The sequence below is a fragment of the Poromitra crassiceps genome (genome assembly GCF_964638095.1).
Source record: "Poromitra crassiceps genome assembly, chromosome: 1".
In the NCBI taxonomy this organism is placed as follows: Eukaryota; Metazoa; Chordata; class Actinopteri; order Beryciformes; family Melamphaidae; genus Poromitra; species Poromitra crassiceps.
The window spans coordinates 117845254-117867448 of record NC_139623.1 but is presented as its reverse complement, the minus strand read 5'-3'; the positions used below and the strand labels follow the sequence as shown (position 1 = coordinate 117867448).

General features: G+C 41.9%; 1 protein-coding gene across 2 annotated transcripts in view; it reads right to left on the bottom strand.

Moving 5' to 3' along the window:
• Positions 1–22195, bottom strand: part of dyrk1b (dual-specificity tyrosine-(Y)-phosphorylation regulated kinase 1B) — a 149402-nt gene that overhangs the window by 41989 nt on the left and 85218 nt on the right. For both annotated transcript variants that reach the window (XM_083637160.1, XM_083637159.1), the window contains exon 2: positions 3949–4100. In XM_083637160.1, coding sequence (XP_083493286.1) covers positions 3949–4017 — 69 coding nt within the window. In that variant the 5' untranslated portion in view covers positions 4018–4100. The remainder of the gene's footprint in view (positions 1–3948; positions 4101–22195) is intronic.

Genomic DNA, 22195 nt, shown 5'->3' with positions numbered 1-22195 from the left:
CACCACCTGGTATGGGAACTGCACCACCATGGACCGCAGGGCGCTAAGAAGGGTGAGGCGCGCGGCCCAGCACGTAACAGGATGTGAGCTGCCAGAACTGCAAGATCTGTACAACCAGCGGTGCCTCAGGAGGTCCATGAAGATCATCAAAGACACAAACCACCCCCACAACAGTCTGTTCTCCCTGCTACCCTCATGGAGGAGATACAGGGTCCCAAGAGCACGCACAAATCGCTTGAGGGACAGTTTCTTCTCGCAGGCCACGAGACTCCTTAACATATACAAATAGTGTAGTAGCCGTACTGTACCGCACTGCAGCTGCTACCATCACGTACGACTAATGTTCAATAGTATGTTAATTAGGCATAATGCTATTTGCACCTAACAGAATGTTATTATGTTTAATTATGTTTAAAGTATGTTCATGCCATTTGCACATATGTGCAGTGAATACGCCACTGTCTGTGGTGTGTCTTACTGCTTTATTGCTTGTTGCCTCTTGTTTTTATCTATTTTCTTATTTTTTGCACTATGTTGTAACGGAGTCTACAGCACAGGAATTTCACACGTGATACTTGTACTACGGAGTGACAATAAAAATCTTGAATCTTGAACTATGTAATATTTTTCATTTCCATTCACTGAGCCTCCCCTGAAACTGTTTGGAGCCCCTCTGGGGAGGACCGCCTCCCACTTAAAACCCCTGCTCTAGGCTATACTGTACTGAATTGTACATACTTCATACTACATACACATACAGAGTATACAATGCAGCAAACCCACCCTGCACCAAACCATGCTCTGCCTGGGCTCAAAGGTCACTGGACGCCAACAGACTCAACAAACTGATCCGTAAGGCCAGGGACATTGTGGGGCTGGAGCTGAGCTCTCTGACAGCGGTGTCGGAGAAGAGAACGCTGACCAGGCTACGCTCCATCATGAACAATGACTCTCACCCACTCCACGGCGTGCTGGTCAAACACAGGAGCACGTTCAGTGAGAGGCTGATCTCACCCAGATGCACCACAGAGAGGCACAGGAAATCATTCCTGCCTGTGGCCATTGGACTCTTTAACGCCTCACTAAGAAGAGCACCTCGGAGACACCCGATAGGATAGCTGTGCCTTAGTTACGTCACACGTAATGTGCAATTTGATTGAATTTAAATCCAGTGTGCAATAACTGCAATTTGACACGTACTGTACATAGATTGTAACTGTAACTACTTATTGAATGCTATTCTACAATTCTTACTTTTACTATCCCATTGACCCTATTTTATTTTAGTTTATTCAATTTTATTTTATTTTATTGCATTTTATTGTATTGACTGTTTCTACGTTTAGGGAGATACTGTGTGATACTGTGTTGTACTATGTTGTGTTATGTGGATATTTCATGCCTGAGTGCGAGCAACTGTAACTTGTCCCAATTTCCCCCCGGGGAAATTCTAAGTAACCCAGGTCCTAAAACACCCGTCCATGGTTCATTTTCTAGGTGCATAAGTGTAATATAATCAATCAAGTGCAATCTATACAATATACTAACATATAGTGTAATAATTTAAAATTGACCTATAAAATCTGTTTTAATTCTTAGCCCCCCCCACCCCCCCCAGAATCAGATTTTGCTTTCTTTCTTCTCAGACTCCAGACAGGACTGCCTTCATACAGTCTGTGTGTGGAAAACCTGGAGTGCACAGGGCGTGGGTTTGCTAGAACCGCGATGGGTTCCATAATAACGTGTCTGCGTTTTCTCCATTTCACCTGCAAGTTCCCCAAGTATCTTCTGCCTGGCCTGGCCTGCTCTGCTGCATACATTAACGTTACACACATGTGCAAAAAGATGGCTGCCGCGCCTTTGTCTGGTCAACTGAATGGGTGGGGCCATGGGTGAAGAAGGTGGTGCACACCCTTACACAACAAAGCCAAGCGTCTAAAAGCTCTCTAGCCAATCAGAGATCTTGTTACATAGCTCATTTGCACTGTTTGGAAAGCCAAGGACGAGAGTCACGGAAAGTGTAAGTGGCATTTGAAATTGGGATTTGAAAATGGATTTGAAATTGCATTTTCAAATCGCAATTTCAAATTCCATTTTCAAGTCCATTTTCAAATTGCAATTTCAAATCCCAATTTCAAATCCCAATTTGAAAAGCAATTTCAAATAGCGATTTCAAATAGGAAGAAGGAATTGACCTTTTAAATGCCCTTTTTTTTCATCTGTAATTAAATGTTTTAATTGACTGTTTAATAGGCGATTTTGGAAATCCCTTTTCAAATTGAACTATTTATTGATGGATTAATACTTCATTTGTGAATTTGTTTTGAAATTACTCTTTTTAAATGTACAATTAGAGAATGATCAAGGAAACACTTCATTACATTCCAAATTACTCTTCTGGTCCTCCATACCAATGACCACAACATCGCACAAACAACAAAGGTCACTTTCAAATTCAAAGCATTTGCTTTGAATTGCGGATATATCGGCAACCTTGTTTAATGTTTATTTCTGTTGTAATTTTCAGGCATAATTGTAATGTTTAAACTTTAAAGATATATACCGTAGCTAAACACGGTGGTCCGACCCATCTGTCGGCTCTGCTGTGCTTATTTCATTTACCCTACTGTGTTAGCGTCTTTGATAAACCATATCTACCCAACAGTGACAAGCTGGTCGGACTAACTGCTAGTTTTAGGTGAACTCAAGCTGTAGTTTTCTTTACTCAGTGGCCCAACAGGTAAATTAGGTCTCCAATTGTTAAAGTGTTATTAATGAGATATGAAAGCATCAAACGTTTTTTGTTTTTACATAAACCATTTTCTCTTTATCTCGGTTGTTCCTCACACTGTTTGCTCCACGCCAGTAAATTGTATGTACGTGATGCAAGAGTTTTCTATTCAGAAGTTATTGTAAATAAAGATTGTGATCCAGTGATTCCCAAACTGTGGGCCATGGATGCACACTGCAGGTGGGCCGCGAGTGGTCTGCCAACACTCCCGGTGGAGATCCTGTTATCAGAAGAAACTAGAAGACATAAGGCATCCATTGGTACCAAGCATAATAAGCTAGCTTGTGAAGGGGGCTAAATAACGCTCCAAACAGGTTACATTTTGGAGAGGGAAAACTATTTCAAAGGTGTCCCTTGACCCCTCAGCTCAATTTATCTGAATGAAAATAGGTTCAAAGGGCACCTATGCATCTCCCCTTTACAGATAAGGTAGCATTTTTCACAGCCTAGCATTAATAGCTTGTGGGTTGATTTCTTGTTGTTGCTCATCACATTTTGTCTCAACAAATGTGTTATGCATGCAAATGCTTCTGATGAGTAAGGGGGGAGAAAATGTTGGCCATCTGCTTTTGGGTATTTTGCTGAAATGTTTTTGCCCAAGTTCACATGCTCTGTTAATGAAATAAAAAATATAGAATATAAAAAAACATCATCTTGTCTCGTGTGTTGATCAGAGTTGTAATTAAAGGGTTGGGTGGGCCGCTGAAGATTTTCAGCTTTCAAAGTGGGCTGTGGCATTCTTAAGTTTGGGAACGCCTGTGATAGGCTATATGATCAAAGAGCTTGTCAGCCAATCAGGGTCCAGTATTGTGACTGTTCTTACATGTAATCAGTTATTTCCCAAGCCTGCATGCCACTGTTGGGTAGATTTGGTTTATCAACACAGTACATAAAATAAGCACAACCAAACGTCAGATAGGTCAGACCACCGTGTTTAACTAGGGTAGATATATTTAATGTTACAGTTACGGCTGAAAATGACAACAGAAATAAACAACAAACAAGTTTGTGATATCTCCACAATTCAAATCAATCAGCAGGTGTCTACCTGGAAGTGACTTTTGTTGTTAACGCGATGTCACGGTGATTCTGTCTATAATATCGGAGCTTGAAACTTTTCCGGAACTCATTATTTTGCGTGTGTGTGTGTGTGTTACCTGCTGCTGCTCGGCCATGGAGTGGATGGAGCTGAAGGAGGGGTGTGTGTGTGTGTGCTGGCTGGTCATGGCTGGCTCAGCGGGGGAGAAGCCCTGGGCAGCGGAGGAGGAGGAGGAGGAGGAGGTGGGAGGACATCCTGAGCTGCTTCCACCTGGAGAGACACAGAGAGAGACACACACAAGAGACAGAAGACAGAGAGAAGACATTCGTTTAGTAGCAATCCATGACATCCTGATCCTTTTGTATTGTGACATCTTTGGTGCTATGCTGTAGAGGTCTTCACGGGTCTACTCAGATCCTAAGACCCGGGACCATAGTACCTGAGGTTTGTTCATGTTGTGAGGCTTGTCGCAAACTGTCACATCTGTTGCCACAAGATGGTACTTTAATGAATGGATCGTTGGCAACGATCAATTGTTATTATACTGACAACGTTGTAGTTCATAGATTAAAATGGCAAAACAATCAAAGCTACCATAGCACCCGTTATTATGCTACATGGCAACAAAACGGCAAAGCTGATTAGGAACAAGGAAAGGCATCATTTATTGATGTCATCTGTGACAGCAATAACGAGTGGACTAAAGTTAGCCATGGCTTTTCAATCAGCAATGACAGAAAACATGGATTTATTTTTGATTAGAAACTTTCTTGGCATCATGTCACGGTCAGGCACAGGTAGTAGCAACCAGGGGAGAAGGCTACATTAAATGTTAGGTAAGAAAGACACACAAAGTTTTATATAGCACCGCAGGGATGAGTCCGGAAGACCCTACGGTAGGGCTAACATCCAGGTCTTCCGGACCTTTGTAAAAGTAATGGGAGTTTTGTATGGGGGTTTTGGTTAAATGCTTGAAACTTATTTCAATCTGTGGGTAACAAAAGTTTATGAAACAGCGAACTTCGTGTTCAGCAAGATAATCTTCACAAATGATGACCACGAATGCGTTTTTTTAACACGATTTCCAGAAAACGCTTCAAAAATCATAAAAGCAGGGAGTTCCCCAAGCCCCGGTAGCTGGCGATTTCTCCATCTACTGTATACACTGTAAAAAAAAATCTTGTATGTTGCACCTGAATGCAACATACAAGATACCCGCTGAATAAGTGTCCAAATGTTCATGTCATTCTGGCCAATACTCCACTTCTGTTATAACATTTCAGTCTGGAATATGGAATATCTTTCAATAATCTTTATGACTAAAAGGCTCAAAGTAATCTCATGTGTAAGAAATGACTGTTCTACATTTAAGTAAAAAATGTAAATAATTAACTTGGTTTTGGATTTATTTAGCTTCAAGAGTGCATTTTTGTTCGTGTGACCCTCAACACAGGCTTTGAGAATCCTGGGCCACTTACTGATACTTATGCTTAAATTAACCCACTCATATTCTGGTTTTTTTCAAGAAAAAAAATGTGGCTAGTGGAAATTCTAATTGGCTGGTAACTTCTAGCAGCCATATTGGCAGGTGGTCAAAAAAGCTAATTTCAAGCCCTGCAGGGAGAGCAAGTGGTGACATAGGAGTGAGTGAGAAAAGGATCAAATATTGGTGTTTAAGACTGAATCACAACTGTTAATTTAAAATGAGTTATTCCTCTAAACCTGACTTAAAATGCCCCAAATTTTTCCGCACCAGCGCCGTTCGGCCCCCGACCCTCAGCAAAATCTGGTCCTCTGGTGGCGAGGAAATTTTTTTGTGGTCCTCTCTATCATCAAAGTTCCTAGGTTACGGCATGACAATATTTGTTCGGCCCCCGGCAACAATCTGGGTTTCTCATGTGGCCCCCCATGAAAAATCATTGCCCACCCCTGATCTAGCCTCTTAAATTGGTTCTCAAAGTGAACCAGATTCATGCATTTTAGTTTAAAATGTACACATTTTTCTTACAGGGGGCATGGCCCCCCGAACCCCCCAAGAGGGTCCAAGCAAGGTCTACCCACCACAATCTCTACAAATCCTGTGGGAAACATACCACTCATTAGTATTTTCTTTGTTCTTAAAAATATACATTGCCTTTTTGTGTTTTGCAATATGGATATTGTTTTATTTATAATTGAATTGAGCATTAGGCCTTTATAAGAATGTTTATTTGTATTATTTCAATTGTCACACTCATGGATACATAATTGAGGTTTGTTTATTAATTGGGAAAAGGACCACTGGAACAAACGCCGCAAACATGATCCGGCTACTTTTTCAATCTGACTGGCTACTCAAAAGTTTGGGGAACTCTCTGTAAAAGTGGTCCTCATTTGTGAAGATTATCTTGCTGGACACAAAGTTTGCGGTTTCATCAACTTTTCTTAACCACACAGAGTTATTTCATGTATTTAACAACCGAAATTCAGATACAAAAATCCCATTGACTTTTACACGAAGGAACCAGGAAGTGCAAGGACTTCTGGGTAAGCCTACAAAAATATATCATCACTGCGGTACTCTATACAACTTGTCATAGCAATCAGCAAGCAACTTTGACATTGGTACCGTTTGGGTCTCTGTCTAGTACTTCTCGGTTCTGTATTGGTCCGGGTCTCAGCATTCTAATAATAGACAGATTTAATCGGGTCCGGGAACACATTGACATTTCCCAGTTCCATTATGGTCCGGGTCCATCATTTTGGACCTGTGAAGACCTCTACTCTTCCCATTTGTAAAGCAGCTGCGATATCTCCTTGACTTTTCTGTTGGTGAAGTTGAGACTGAGAGAGGGGGGCAGGGCTAACATGCAATAAAGGTCCTGTGCTGGATTCAAAGCTTCAATCCCTAACTCTAACCAGCCATTTCGCCTACAATACGGCCAATCCCAATCGAGATTGGTGGATTCACAGCCAATTGTGATTCATGCTGGCCAATCCAGATGGCGATTAGTTCATGACAACCAAACATGACAAGAGGACAACCGTGTCCCAAAAAAGGCACCACATCTCACATCATTCTTAGCCAATGAGCATTTAAGTTGGCCTTTTCTATGGGGCTTGCTTAATAAAAAATAATGAAAGATCCCTATAATAACCTTGGTCTGAACTGAACTTCCCTTGTTGGGCAAGATATGAACAGTCTGGTAGTCTGACTGTGCTCTCTGACTCATGCTAGAAGCCCGGATTGGTTAAAGGAAGATTTCATTAGTTATGTGGACATCCAGTCGGTGCTTGTGGTCTATGTAGTTCACTGAAAGTTTAACTATAACCACTTAAGTGTGAATCATACCCACGGAGAAAGTGCTGCTGTCCTGCTCAGAAAAATGCCAATAGAGTGGTGCAAAGCCTGGGACACACCGGGCTGATCGCAAAGAAGTAGCAGCAACGAAGGCCGACTGTTGCGTGGCCTCACATCTCCTGTGTCGGGGCCAACAAGCTGCACTTGAACACACCACAAAGACTACAGCCGACAGTCAACTAGCATGTACGTTCTGCGCCTGAGTGAGACCTAGGACTGTGGATATACAAAAACACATACACGAAATAAACCAGCGTTTGCCTACTATTTCCACACCACTCTCGCTCACCACTTAAACCGATTCGTAATCTACTTCTAATCGAATAATAAAAAGGCAGTGGCATTGTTAGACCTTGCCTAGTTTCAACGGCAGACCCATGAGAGTTCTTAGGCTGATACACTATGTTACTGCATGCTGCAGATCCCTCTCTGGGTCTGATACAGATTACAACACATTTGATTTGTTATGGACTTGTGATTCTTGTGTTGTGATTCGGTAGCAAACACTAAGGTTTACTAATGCTAACGGATACTTGCTATTAGCAACAAAACTCGCTTTACATTTTAAGTTCGTCACAGTATAGAAAACAACACACAAACTTGTATTTACCTCTTGTACATCACAAAAGTCCAAACCATACAATTGTATCCAGCTCGTCCACTTGACAAGTGTAGCCTACTCATCTTCTTCTTTGTGTTTATTGGTGTAACGCAAACCAACTAGGTGCATAGTGCATACTAGGGGTGGGGGAAAAAATCGATACACCACAGTATCGCAATATTTTGCCTGACGATATTGTATCGATATTTGGACGCCAAGTATCGATATTGCAAAAAAAAAAAAAAAAAAAATTGCAGGCCATGCCAGGCCACCGGGCTACTATAAACTTTAGTTCCAAGGCCAGCAGTAAACAAACGGTAGCATATTTTCATTTTGTTTTAACAGTAACAGTTTTGTCATAACAGTAATTTACAAATTCCCCAGTTACTGAATGGACTGCACAAGATGTTTTGTGTAAGTGAAGTGAAGTTGCAAAAGTACAGTAGTCCACACACATATCCAGTTAAGGTGGACTGTAAGTAGACTGTAACAAACAGTTCAGTTTGTCAGGTGCATGCAACTATGACATGACTTTATGAAAGTTGTTGGTCTGTCTACTTGACAATGTTGCTGCAATAAAATGGTTGAAGTCAGATATACAGACTGAAAAATTGTTCTTATATAAACCAGATGTTGACAAAGTTTTCCTTTGGGGACATCATTTGCAGTTGAAAAAGTAAGAAATCGCAATATATCGAAATATCGCAATATTCAATATATCGCAATCTCGATATATCGCAATATCAAAAATATCGCAGTATCGCAATACTATCGTATCGTGACTCAAGTATCGTTTCAGTATCGTATCGTGGGCATCTGGTGATTCCCACCCCTAGTGCATACCACCACCTATTGTGTCAGAGTTTATAGACACGCAACGCAAGTGTGCCTGGGCATGGAATATTTGTAATGTGAAAACTGACCAGCGGTGGTGAGGGGAGGGGGTGGGCACGAAACAGACAAACATCACGGTCCTACAGTGCTCAGTCAACATATAGTTCTGTAGCACTAGCATTACACCAACACAGTCCTTCACCGCTAATAAACATATAGTTATCTAGCATTACACCAACACAGACAATACACATTAATGAACATTAATGTAAATGCGCCAGTGTTAGCCACTAGCCAGATGGCTAATTTTCAACTCCTGTCCCTTGGAACTCCAGTTAGAATTGCCAGTGCCTCACACACACTGACAGGAGTATAAACCCTAATATGCATTAGGGCTGTGGCGATTCACTTATCTCCCGATTCGATACTATCACGATTCTTGGGTGCCGATTCGATTTATATTGCGATTCTTAAGTATTGCGATTCTACGATTATTGCGATTCGATATTACGATTTATTGCGATTTTTGTTTATTTTTTCTTTTATTTTTTCAGTTTGTTTGCTTTTTTACACTAGATTAGAACATGGGAAAAGTTGAATCATACACTAGAGACTGTATATTATATATCATGAGTAGGGCTGGGCGATATAGTTAAAAACAGGGGCGGACTGAGATCATAATTCAGGCCGGGCATTAGATACCAAGCAGGCCAGGCTGATATGGGCCGACGCGCGTGAAATTTGGGCCGTTTGAAGCCCAATTTGGGCCGTTTGAAGCCAGATTTGGGCCGTTTGAAGTCCAATTTTACAATGAGATGCACTCACTCCACTTTAACCCTGAAGTGTAATTATTACTTCAGACTAACTAATAAAGTAATAAAACCACTAGTAAACCAGTAGGCGGCGCCTGGCCTGCTGTTCAGTGAGTGGTCTGCAAAAAAAAAAAAAAAAAATTTTTTTTTTTTTTTTTGCGATTATCGATTCTGGAATAAAAGATCGATCCAAAAAATCGTGACATTAAAAATCGCGATACTTAGGTGAATCGATTTTTTCCCCCACCCCTAATATGCATGTCTTTGATGTTGGGAGGAAACCCACACGAACACGGGGAGAACATGCAAACTCCACACAGAAAGGACCTGGGACGGACCGGGGTTCAAAGCCGGGACGTTCTTGCTGTGAGGCAGCAGCGCTAACCACTGAGCCACCGTGCCAGCACAAAAGCTGCTATGTGGCACATACATGACAATTCATTCATGATTCCTGCAGGCCAAACTCAGTGTGATATATACATGTACAGTATGTATATATACATACATGCTTTTTTCCCTTTTTCCCCAAAATTTTCAAAACAATGCACAAACACGACAAACGAACACGCTCAGACACAAGAAAAGAAAAGAACAGAAAAGATACATATATTATTGACATTCAATATTACGTGGTTACCAGATGCATAAAGTGCTTGTAGGAGATATTGTTCCTGGGATCTCACACAAGGGGTCCATGAGAAACCAGCCACGCGAGTCACCCGTCACCCCTAACTTCATCAAGATAGGCTAGAAACTGGTCCCAAATGATTGAGAACTTTTTAATTGAATTGGTCCTCAGAAACCTAAGTCTCTCCATCCGTATAACCGAGGTCATGTCCGTCAACCACAGTTGGAAAGAAGGTGAAGAGGAGGACTTCCATTCCTTCAGAATCAGTGTTTTTGGCAACAGTTGTCCCCTGTGTCAGAGATTGTTGCACAGCTGTAGGGAAGTTCAGAGAGGACTCCAAGCAGCCCAAGATGGCAAGTTCTCTCTCCGGCAGGAGGGCTATTTTGTAGGCCTTAGAATACCAATCAAATATTTTGGCCGAGAATCCCGTTAGTGAGGGGCAGAACCAGAAGGCATGAGATAGTGTTCCCTCTGACACTTGACACCTGTCACACAGTGGTGAGATAGAAGGAAATAACTTGTGTAACTTATGCTTGGAATAATGAAGATGATGAGCAACTTTAAATTGAATCAGCTGATGTCTGCTATTAACTGAGCAGAGTTGTACCACAGACGGACTCCTTTCCCATATGATGTCAGATAAATCAATGCCAAGTTCCCCCTGCCACGCTTCTCTAATCCTCTGAGTAGAGGCTATGGTGCGGTTGTCAAATAGACATACAAATCTAGAGATAAGATGCTTGGAGTGAGTAGGGCTCAGCAGAACATCAAAAAAAGCATGTTCATTTGGAAGTGCTTCAAAGGTACGAATCTTGGAGCGAACAATTTCTGACTTGCAGGTGTATGCCAGACAACTCAAATTTCCTCTTCAGCAGATCAAAGGATGTAAAATGACCATCTATGTATAGGTCTCTGTTGGAAACCAGCCCCATCTCATTCCAGGCATGGAAGTTATATAATGACTGTTTTGTCAAACAAATGTACTTGAAACCTGTAGCCTACCTACCTCGTTGTGTTCATGAAAATGAATGAAGTGGACATTAACGTTAGCTGCACATCGCACAAACCAAAACATTAGCCCATGTGTCTGACTGATGACGTAACGTTATACAGAAAGGAGGGGGCTCTGCTCTGCCTGCTGCTGTCAATGCTGCTCTCTTCCAGGGATTTAAAAACGGTGACAGTCAAAAATTAACGGTCAAAAAGTAGTCGGCCCGTAATTGTTTAACAAACGGCTAATTAACCGGCATCAGGCGCTTATGGAAAACCCTGATAAAGGTAAATAAATAAATGAATAAACCCGGCCCTCACTTTGAGAACCACTGAATATAGTAGTATAGTAGTAAGTATAAAAGGAAATGTGAGACGAGTGTGTGCATAAAAACACATTCCGGTGCATTATTGTATCATAGCACACAACACTATTAAAATTGTGATTCTTTCATGTGCTCAGTTCATTCCTCACTCTCAGACAACAAAAAAGACAATTAGGCTCAACTCGTTAATCGCAATTACTTGCAACAATAATCATCATTACAAAATTTCATGAACAGCACTAGTCCTGAACAGCCTATGAAATGGTGTTTGCAATAAGGACCAGCCAAGTCAGCTAAATGGCATACAGTACAGCCACTAAACCAGCCAGCTAGTCAGTAAAAGAACCTGCCAGCCAGTAAACTAGTAAGTCAGTCAGTAAATCAATCAGCTAGTCAGTAAATCAAAGTTAGTAAACTAGTGAGTTGGTCAGCCAGTACAGTGTTTCCCCTAGAAAAAATTTCAGGCCTGGAGGGATTTCGAAACGTACCCCAACCGCAACGGTGGGGCCCTCGCTGGCGACGCTAACCTGTTCGCATCTATGTTCGCAATGGCATCCCAAGTATCATCATACTATTATGGGATGCGATGCGAACAGTTGTATTATGGGATGTGCATTTCCCAGGCAATGACACACGTCGACATGTTTTGGAACAGCGCCGCTGGCATGATGCTCCTAAAAGTAAAATGCTTATTGTTTCCAATGATTTGGCATCTTCTATTACTGTCAACACCAGTATTGTCGTATTGTAATAATATGGCATAAAGGTTTATTGAAATTTTGTGGAGAGCAGGACAAGGGGCGCAGTTGGCCACGACTGCGTGGCGACTCAAACTTCGAACACCATCGTGAAGTTTGCAGACGACACAGCAGTCGTGGGGCTGATCTCGGGGGGGGGGGGGCGACGAGACGGCCTACAGAGAGGAGGTGGGGGCCCTGGAACAATGGTGCCAGGACAACCACCTCTCTCTGAACGTCTCCAAGACCAAGGAGATCATTGTAGACTACAGGAGGGGGGAGGGCGCACACCCCCCAATCACCATCAACGGCACAGTGGTGGAAAGGGTGGACAGCTTCAAGTACCTGGGAGTCAACATCCACCAGGACCTGACTTGGGCCGGCCACACCGCCACTGTTGCCAAAAAGTCCCAACAGCGACTACACGGACTCAGGCGCCTGAAGAAATTTGGGCTAAGGCCAGAAATCCTTAGGGACTTTTACAGAGGCACCATTGAAAGCCTGCTGACTGGCTGCTTCACCACCTGGTACGGGAACTGTACCACCATGGACCGCAGGGCGCTACGGAGAGTGAGATGCGCGGCCCAGCACGTAACAGGATGTGAGTTGCCAGAACTGCATGAACTGTATAAACAGCGGTGCCTCAGGAGGTCCCTGAAGATCATCAAAGACACAAACCACCCCCACAACAGTCTGTTCTCCCTGTTACCCTCAGGGAGAAGATACAGGGTTCCAAAAGCACGCACAAATCGCTTGAGGAACAGTTTCTTCCCGCAGGCCACGAGACTCCTTAACATACACAAATAGTGTAGTAGCCGTACTGTACCGTACTGTAGCTGCTACCATTACGTATGTCTAATGTTTAATTGTATGTTTAATAAGGAATATGCTATTTGCACCTGTATGTCAAATACGCCGAATTTAAAATGTTTAAGCACGTCTAAAGTATGCACATGACATGTGCACCTATGTGCAGTGAATATGCCACTGTCTCTGACTTGTCTTATCACTCTACTGCCTTATTGCTTGTTGTGTCTCTTGTTGTTTTTGCACTCATATGCCCTGTTATATTTGTACTATGTTGTAAACGGAGTCCACAGCACAAGAATTTCAGACGTGATACTTGTACCATGGAGTGACAATAAAAATCTTGAATCTTGAATCTTGAATTATTATCAACAAGTACAATTGGCATATAAGGGATTTGACCAGTTGACCTGCCTGGACTGACACTAGGTATAGGACCTCATATAGATAGTTCAACTTGACAACATAAACATTCTTAATTGACCCTAGTTTACTTCCTGTTGCAGGAAATAAGCTAGGTTTCAATTCATAATGTCTAGCAACAGAATGATGTGAAAAGGGTCTATACAGTGCAGTATAATACTGTACCACAGCAGAAACACACTGCAAGCCTACAGACTGAAATAACTGCTCTACTGTAGCAGCATGGGTATAGGTGGATACAGGTGATTAACTGCTCTACTGTAGCAGCATGGGTATAGGTGGATACAGGTGATTAACTGCTCTACTGTAGCAGCATGGGTATAGGTGGATACAGGTGATTAACAATATGAGTAAGTTGATACAGTGTGTGAAGAGTTTTGTCCATATTCAGATCAGGATCCAGTGTCCAGATGTCAGTCTGTCAGTAGTACAGCATGGTGGTGGTCCAATGATCATCTATAGAGAGCCTAAGTCACACCCTCTTCTGGGTTTGGCATATGCACCAGGGGATTTCAGCCGCCACTTATTTTTCCATAGACGTTTTGTAAATGCTTATAACAATAGTTGTACTTGATCAAACCATCATATACATTCAGCTATATTTGGAATCAGGAGAGTCCATAGAACATTTCACTCAGTCCAAAACTACAAAACAAAATAGGCTTACATTTTCTTCCCTTTTTTTGTCAGAGTGAAATATGCTCTGGTCTCTCCTGATTCTAAATATAGCTTGGTTTGTAAAGTAAAACTCTTTTTATAAGCATTTTACATCTATGGAAAAATAAATGGTGGATGAAAACTCCTGGTGTGTATGCTGAAACCGGAAGAGGGCGTGACTTTGGCACTATTTAGGGGTATGTCGTCTCGCTGGCCAGCCTCCCCTCCCTTCCGTGAAAGGAGTCTTCAGGAGGCGCAGGTCTTCATTGTGGAATTGCAATGGGCGGTGCTTAACGGCAGTGCCCTTGGAAAATAGTTTCTGCATGTAGGTTTCTGCTGTTAGCTTGCTAGCTAGTTAGTGTTGTTGTTTTCACTGAGGCGGCAGGGCACTATTTACTAGCCGCTTTGACACACAGATCGCGCAAAATTGCAGTTCAGAAGGCCCGCAAAGCCTAAAACGGGTAATTAAAATTATCAATAATTATCGATATCGACCGATATGAAAGATGTTATATCGATATACTTTTTAACTATATCGCCCAGCCCTACTCATGATATAATATACAGTCTCTAGAAGTGTATGATTCAACTTTTCCCATGTTCTAGTGTAAAAAAAGCAAACAAACTGAAAAAATAAAAGAAAAAAATAAACAAAAATCGCAATAAATCGTAATATCGAATCGCAATAATCGTAGAATCACAATACTTAAGAATCGCAATATATATCGAATAGGCACCCAAGTATCGTGATAGTATCGAATCGGGAGATAAGTGAATCGGCACAGCCCTAGTAACAAGCCACGACTGCGTGGCGACTCAAACTTCAAACACCATCGTGAAGTTTGCAGACGACACAGCAGTCGTGGGGCTGATCTCGGGGGGCGACGAGACGGCCTACAGAGAGGAGGTGAGGGTCCTGGAACAATGGTGCCAGGACAACCACCTCTCTCTGAACGTCTCCAAGACCAAGGAGATCATTGTGGACTACAGGAGAGGGGGGGGCACACACCCCCCAATCACCATCAACGGCACAGTGGTGGAAAGGGTGGACAGCTTCAAGTACCTGGGAGTCAACATCCACCAGGACCTGACCTGGGCCGGCCACACCGCCACTGTTGTCAAAAAGGCCCAACAGCGAATACACGGACTCAGGCGCCTGAAGAAGTTTGGGCTAAGGAAAGAAATCCTCAGGGACTTCTACAGAGGCACCATTGAAAGCCTGCTGACTGGCTGCTTCACCGCCTGGTACGGGAACTGTACCACCATGGACCGCAGGGCGCTACGGAGGGTGAGGCGCGCGGCCCAGCACGTAACAGGAGACGAGTTGCCAGAACTGCACGAACTGTATAACCAGCGGTGCCTCAGGAGGTCCCTGAAGATCATCAAAGACACAAACCATCCCCACAACAGCCTGTTCTCCCTGCTACCCTCAGGGAGGAGATACAGGGTTCCAAAAGCACGCACAAATCGCTTGAGGAACAGTTTCTTCCCGCAGGCCACGAGACTCCTTAACATACACAAATAGTGTAGTAGTCGTACCGTACCGTACTGCAGCTGCTACCATTATGTATGCCTAATGTTTAATTGTATGTCTAACAAGGTACATGCTATTTGCACCTGTATGTCAATTACGTCGAATTTAAAATGTCTGAACACGTCTAACGTATGCACAATGCCTAATGTTTAATTGTATGTTTAATAAGGTACATGCTACTTGCACTGTAATGTATGTCAAATACGTCGAATTAAAATGTCCGAACACGTCTAACGTATGCACATGACGTGCACCTATGTGCAATGAATATGCCACTGACTTGTCTTATCGCTATTCTGCCGCATTGCCTATTGCTGCTTAGTATTGCTTATTGATGCCTATTTCTTATTGCCTATTGCTCATTGCTTGTTGCCTATTTGTACTATGTCGTAAACGGAGTCCACAGCACAAGAATTTCACACGTGATACTTGTACCATGGAGTGACAATAAAAATCTTGAATCTTGAATCTTGAATCTTGAAACCTTTTCCTTGTGGCTGAGTGTTGCTGTAATAGACAGTTTATGCTCTGAGCTGAACCTGGAGCCGTTCTGCTCCAGTGCGCAGCTCTGGTACGCAGATCCTACGGCAACGGCGCATGGACAAACGGTGTCATACTTAAAGAGACAGGCACGGGTAAAAATAATAAAAGTCGGTCTTGATAATAAAAACGATTATTTGAAAATTTTAAATTCCTTGCCCATCCCTACTCTTAAGTGCACTGGGCTCTAAATTGCGCACTGGGCTTAAAGTGTACTGGGCTCTAATGTACACTGGGCTCTAAATGTGTGTGTCTACTACTTTTCTACTGTGTGAGAAGGAAGGAAGGAAGGGGGAGAGGAGTAGAGGCTCGTCACTCTGTTGTTATGAGGCACTGAGTTCTGCCCGGCTCACAGACATGACGCTGCTCGAGAGGGAGGGAGAGAGAGAGAGAGAGAGAGAGAGAGAGAGAGAGAGAGAGAGAGAGAGAGAGAGAGAGAGAGAGGGAGGGAGAGAGAGAGAGAGAGAGAGAGAGAGAGAGAGAGAGAGAGAGGGGGAGGGAGAGAGAGAGAGAGAGAGAGAGAGAGAGAGAGAGAGAAAGAATATCTGCCCGGCACTGAAGAATGTGCTGCCGTCTCTTTAAGAGGCTGAGAGGAGCTCACAGCACTTCCTCACTCTGACACCCCCCTTCTTGCTCTGCCATTGGTCAGGGCCCCCTCCCTCTCTGTCAGCTGATTGGCTGCCGGTATCCAAGGGCTGGCTGGCCAGCGCTCTATAAATAAACTCTGTGCTGTCTCAGCAACCAGCCTCGCTCTGCCCTTCTCCTCCTACCTCTATCACTCCCTCTCTCTCAGCAACCAGCCTGGCACTCCCCTCAACCAGCTTACAATACTAGTTGGATAGCTACTTCTCTCTCTCATCTTCTGTCTCTCTTGTGCTCAGCAACTAGACCTCCAAGCCTCTCTACCGCTTAACAGCCAGTCTTAAATACTCTCTCTCCCACAGCAACCCAACCCACACTACCGAGGTCTCTCTCCATCCTCCCCCTTCTCTCCAAACTCATTCCTGCTTTTGCACAACTCTTTTCCTGCATTCTGTCTCTCTCTCTCTCTTATCCTATCAGGTCACTGCTCTCCATCCATCCATCCATCCGTCTGTCTTCCTCTTCCTTCTTACCATCTCTCTCAGTTCAATGTGGTGTTGAGGCGCCGAGCCATGTTTTAGGCAACATAACCGGCTAATGCTCCCAGCAACAGCCAACACACAGGTTTAAAGTCGAGCTGATTTTATTTTCTATTTTAGATCACATTCCTGACTATTCACTGCACCTATTTAACCGTCAAACAATGTATGCAAAAAAAAAATCACAAAAATATATTTTCTTTAGTTTTTCCATATCAAAAGTTCATTTTTCAAAATTGCATTCATAACTGCAATCTACAGTATGCTGACTTCATTTAGTACTATCAAATTTCTACCCCATTTCAACCAATCATATCACAACATGACAGCTGTCAATCAATCTTCATTGCGAGAACATTCTGAGCAGGCAAGATGGCTGCCTAGTGCCTACATGGGCAGACTTTTCTAGCCTATAAATGTCTTCATTTAATGTAGAATACAAAGACATGTAACTGGCTTGTTTCAGGAATACCGTCAGTACCGCGGCTCTTACCCCGGCCCTTCAGACATTTCAAGGCGGGCAGCAGCACTCTAAAGGCGCTGACAGGGTTCTGCGCAGCCTCCACTTGGAGCCTTGCCACCGACTAGCGGCTTTGCTAGATGAGGGACAAGCACTGTAAAATGAGGAAATTGCATTTCCTCATTCCTCACAAGTACGTCCAATCACAGCTCTCGTGCTGGTCACGTCACGTCCGCGTTGACGCCACGGAGTCACATTTTCGAGGACCTGCACGCCCCCCTCCGCCGAGCTGCGCCGATAGGATGGCCAGCTGCGGCGACCCCCTCGGCGCAGTCAGTGCTGGCGATTTCGCGTGAGCATAAAACCAGTTTAAGCCTCGGCTTTGAAACAGCAAACAGCAGGGAGGCAGCCAGTTGGCCAGTTCTCTGTGGATCCCACTCGCGTAGGGGCAGAAGACACTGAATCCCACTGGATTTTGGGGCAGAACATGCCATACAAGCACCAGGATTGGCCAACGTCAACTCCAGTTGCCAGAATGGTCAAATCAAATCATCCACATGCTATATCCCATCTTTCTACCCTGTCCCTAGGGCTCCTCGATTATGGCAAAAATCATAATCACGATTATTTTGACGGATTTTTTAGATTATTTAACGTGATTACTCACTTACTTAACTTTGGCATTATTGAACTTTAAAAAACATAAATGAACTGAAAAACAAAGAAATCGATTAAAATAAAAGTAAAAATGTAGATAAATAGGCTAGAATAAATAATATATGACAAATAATCGTTTTAACTCGATTATCTTGTTTTCATAATTGTGGTAAGCCAAAATTGTAATTGAGATAACAATGTGATTAATTGCACAGCCCTACCTGTCCCAGTCAAAGCAATGTTTGTTTCCAGTCGGATACATCATCACAGACCGCGAGACGTCATTTCAGCTCGTCTTTAAAACCAAATGCTTCTTGGCCACAACAAGTTGCTATATGATGAAAGCAACAATGCGGAGTCAACTCCATGTGTACCAGTGTCCATCAGAGTTGGCCAAAAGTTGCCCTGTCCATCAGCACCTTAAAGTGCAACACACATATCATTCTGATGCTGTGTACACTACAGGTTATTTTACCAATAGTATTTTCCCAGTTACACTTCTGTCCCACAGGGTTCCCATTATATACATTTAGCAGTGGCACCCCCCACCCCAGCCCACTGCTAAATCTTGGCCTCCGCTGCTTCAAAATAATATGAAAACTCATGAAAAATGTCATGAAGTCAGGGCAGATACTTTAAAGAATCTAAAATTTAAGATAGCTTTGAGTTGTTTGACTTTTTTGGTCACAGCATAATGCCATTAGTGTTATTTTATAGTTTTGATGCATTTACTATTATTCTAAATGGTAAAAAATGAAGAAAAATATGGTGTGTAAAACCTTTTGACTGGTAGTGTGATGGACATATGCAAATATCATAGTAGAGTATTCAAGTATAACTAAAATAACATCATTTTGGGGGGACCTGGCCAAGAAAAGCAGCACAAAGTTACAGATGCTACAAACAAACATTACATTTAAAGCCATATTAAATCCGTTTTATTCTTTCCAAATTCCATTTAATTTCCCCCCAAATTCCATTTAAATGTTTCTGAATTCTGTGTTTTGCTTTTTACGCTCATTTTACCATCAGAAATAGTGTCTAATAAGTGGGAATGAATAAATGTCCACAATTTAATAAGATGTAGGCAATCCACACAAAACATTTTTTACTCTAGAGCAGTGATCCTCACTACTTTCTCCATGAGAGCCACACTAGCCGGTCAAAGTCAAGAGGAGAGCCACTTTTTCCGCAAAACCATACAGTAAGCGCTTGATTTAGTTTTTAGTTTATTAAATGATAACACCAATGATAAAACATTTAGAACCAATGATAAAAATGTTAGAAACAATTATAAAAATCATAAAAACATTCAGACCGACTTTATATATGTTTTTTTATATATATATAAAATGATAAAAGTATGTATGTATGTATGTATATATATATATATATATATATATATATATATATATATATATATATACATATATATATATATGTATATATACACACATATATATATATATATATATATATATATATATATATATATATATATATATATATATATATATATATATATATTAGGGCTGTCAAACGATTAATTTTATTAATCGCAAGATTAACTAGGCCTATAGTTAATCGCATCTTTGTATCGCATGTTTAAAATGCAATTATTTTGCATTTCAAAGCATTTTGAATTAGATATTAATCATTCTTACCAGTGTGTCATGATTGGGAATCAAATGAATGCAAATAAATGTACTTTGTGATCTTGAATTTTAGATTTATTTTCAATTCAATAGAAGTGGAATGTAGACAGGAGGTAACAATGTCTACAAAATATATCTAGAACCGATACTTCCGGAGGCGGCGCTGTGGAGCAGTCGAAACCCAAAATGACACAGCCGAAGAAGGCTGTGTCTGAGCTAGGGGTGGGACAAAATATCGATACTCACGGTATCGCGATATTTCCACTTGCGATACGTTATCGATAGACTGGCACCAAGTATCGATATGTTTATTATTATTTTATTTTTTTAATAAACAGGCTAAAATATTATGCTGTGTGCGGTAGTTGAAACATAGTTTCAAGTTGACGTTTATTTATGTTTGTAGTTGAAACAAAAACATAAATACTGTAGGCTACATGAATGGAAATGTTTGATCATTAGTATCTACTTTTAGAAATTATATAGGTAGGTAGGTCATATAGGTTTTCTTGTTTTAATAATAATAATAAAAAGACTTAATGTGTAACTTTTCCTCTGTGGTATCGAAAATGGTATGAGTGAGTGAGTGAACTCTGAGAGAGTTCATGTCAATTCTGCTAATAAATACATAATACCTGCTTCTTGCCTTTTAGGGGTATTTTTTTCTCTTCAGTTACACAGATATCGTGATGTATCGTAGGTTAAATTTCTTCCAATATTTCGATTATCGCAGAATCGCTGTATCGTGATAATATCGTTATCGAGGGCCAAGTATCGTCACCATATCGTATCGTGAGTTACTCCACGATTCCCACCCCTAGTCTGAGCTAAAAACTTTGGCACTTCCATGTGAATAATGGCTCGGTATTGGAAACTGTGTATTGATAACGTGTATATCGCGTGAAGCCATTGGAGCCGACCTCCCAGTGGTTAGAGGACCCGCGCATCCGAGATTCTGAAGGAAGAATGAGTGATGAGTCTCGCGCTAGCTAGCTGGCTGCTAGCTGGCCGCTAGCTACTTTTAGGTGATTGCTCGCCTCAAACTCGATGTACTTCGGTGATATTTTAATTCCGTTTTACACAAGGTGCAAACTACGGCTGCTGACTTGTCCACTGTGCCATTTGGGAAGTTTTTTTAAGTAAAACGAGCCATTTAGAAGCGTATTGCTGTCGTTCTCTTCCATGCCTGGCCTGCACAAGCAGGAGACAGGAATCCGAATGGCTTGACTACAAGTACGGGTGCGATGAAGGGACAAAATAGCGGCATGCGATTAATGCGATAAAAAAAAAATAACGCGTTATGGGCGGCCCTTAATCGCATCGCGATTAATGCGTTAACGCTGACAGCCCTAATATATATATACCGTATATATATATATATATATACATACATACATACATACATATATATATATATATACGGTATATATATATAAACGATATAAAAAATGATAAAAGTGATGAAAACATTCACACGACTTGATTAAAATATATATATATGAAAACATTCTGATGTTCAGTCTGTCTCTCTCTGGGATGCAGCTCCAAACCTCCAGACAGTTGCTTTGCTTATCGTTAAAACTCCGACACTGGGACGCTGGTGACTTGATTGTTGCAGCTTGCGCATTTCTTGTTAACGACAAGGAAATGCCAGCTGCAACAATACGCCCTGTCATTCACACCTGAAGCGATCCAATCCCTCCACGAGGCATTGGCTTGTTTGCAGTGTTGCCAGATACCGGTATATGGTGAGTTTCAACCCCCATTTGGTGCTCCAAAGTAGTGTTAATTTCGTCGACGAAAACTATGACGAAAAATGTTAGTCGACTACCTTTTTCCCCAAGACTAAGACGAGACTAAAATGTTCAGACTTTTAGTTTCATTGACTAAGACGAGACTAAAATACTCAAACTTTTAGTCGACTAAAACTTGACTAAACAAAAAGAGGATGGGGTTGACTAAATATGATGAAAACTAACAAGGACATTTGACACAGGACTAAGACCACGACAAAATTTAAAAATAGATGACAAAATTAACACTACGGTAATTATAGACTGTTTCCCCCCCTAAATGTAACAGTTCGGGTTTCTGTGCTGCAGCATCATAGATGTAGCTGACATGTAGCTGTCTTAAAAACATTTACAGTAGTTACAACAGAACCCACCCAGTCTTAGCTAAGGGTCTTATCTATATGTGTATGAGGCATTGTGTTCCCAAAATGTATAGCTACTTGCTTGTCT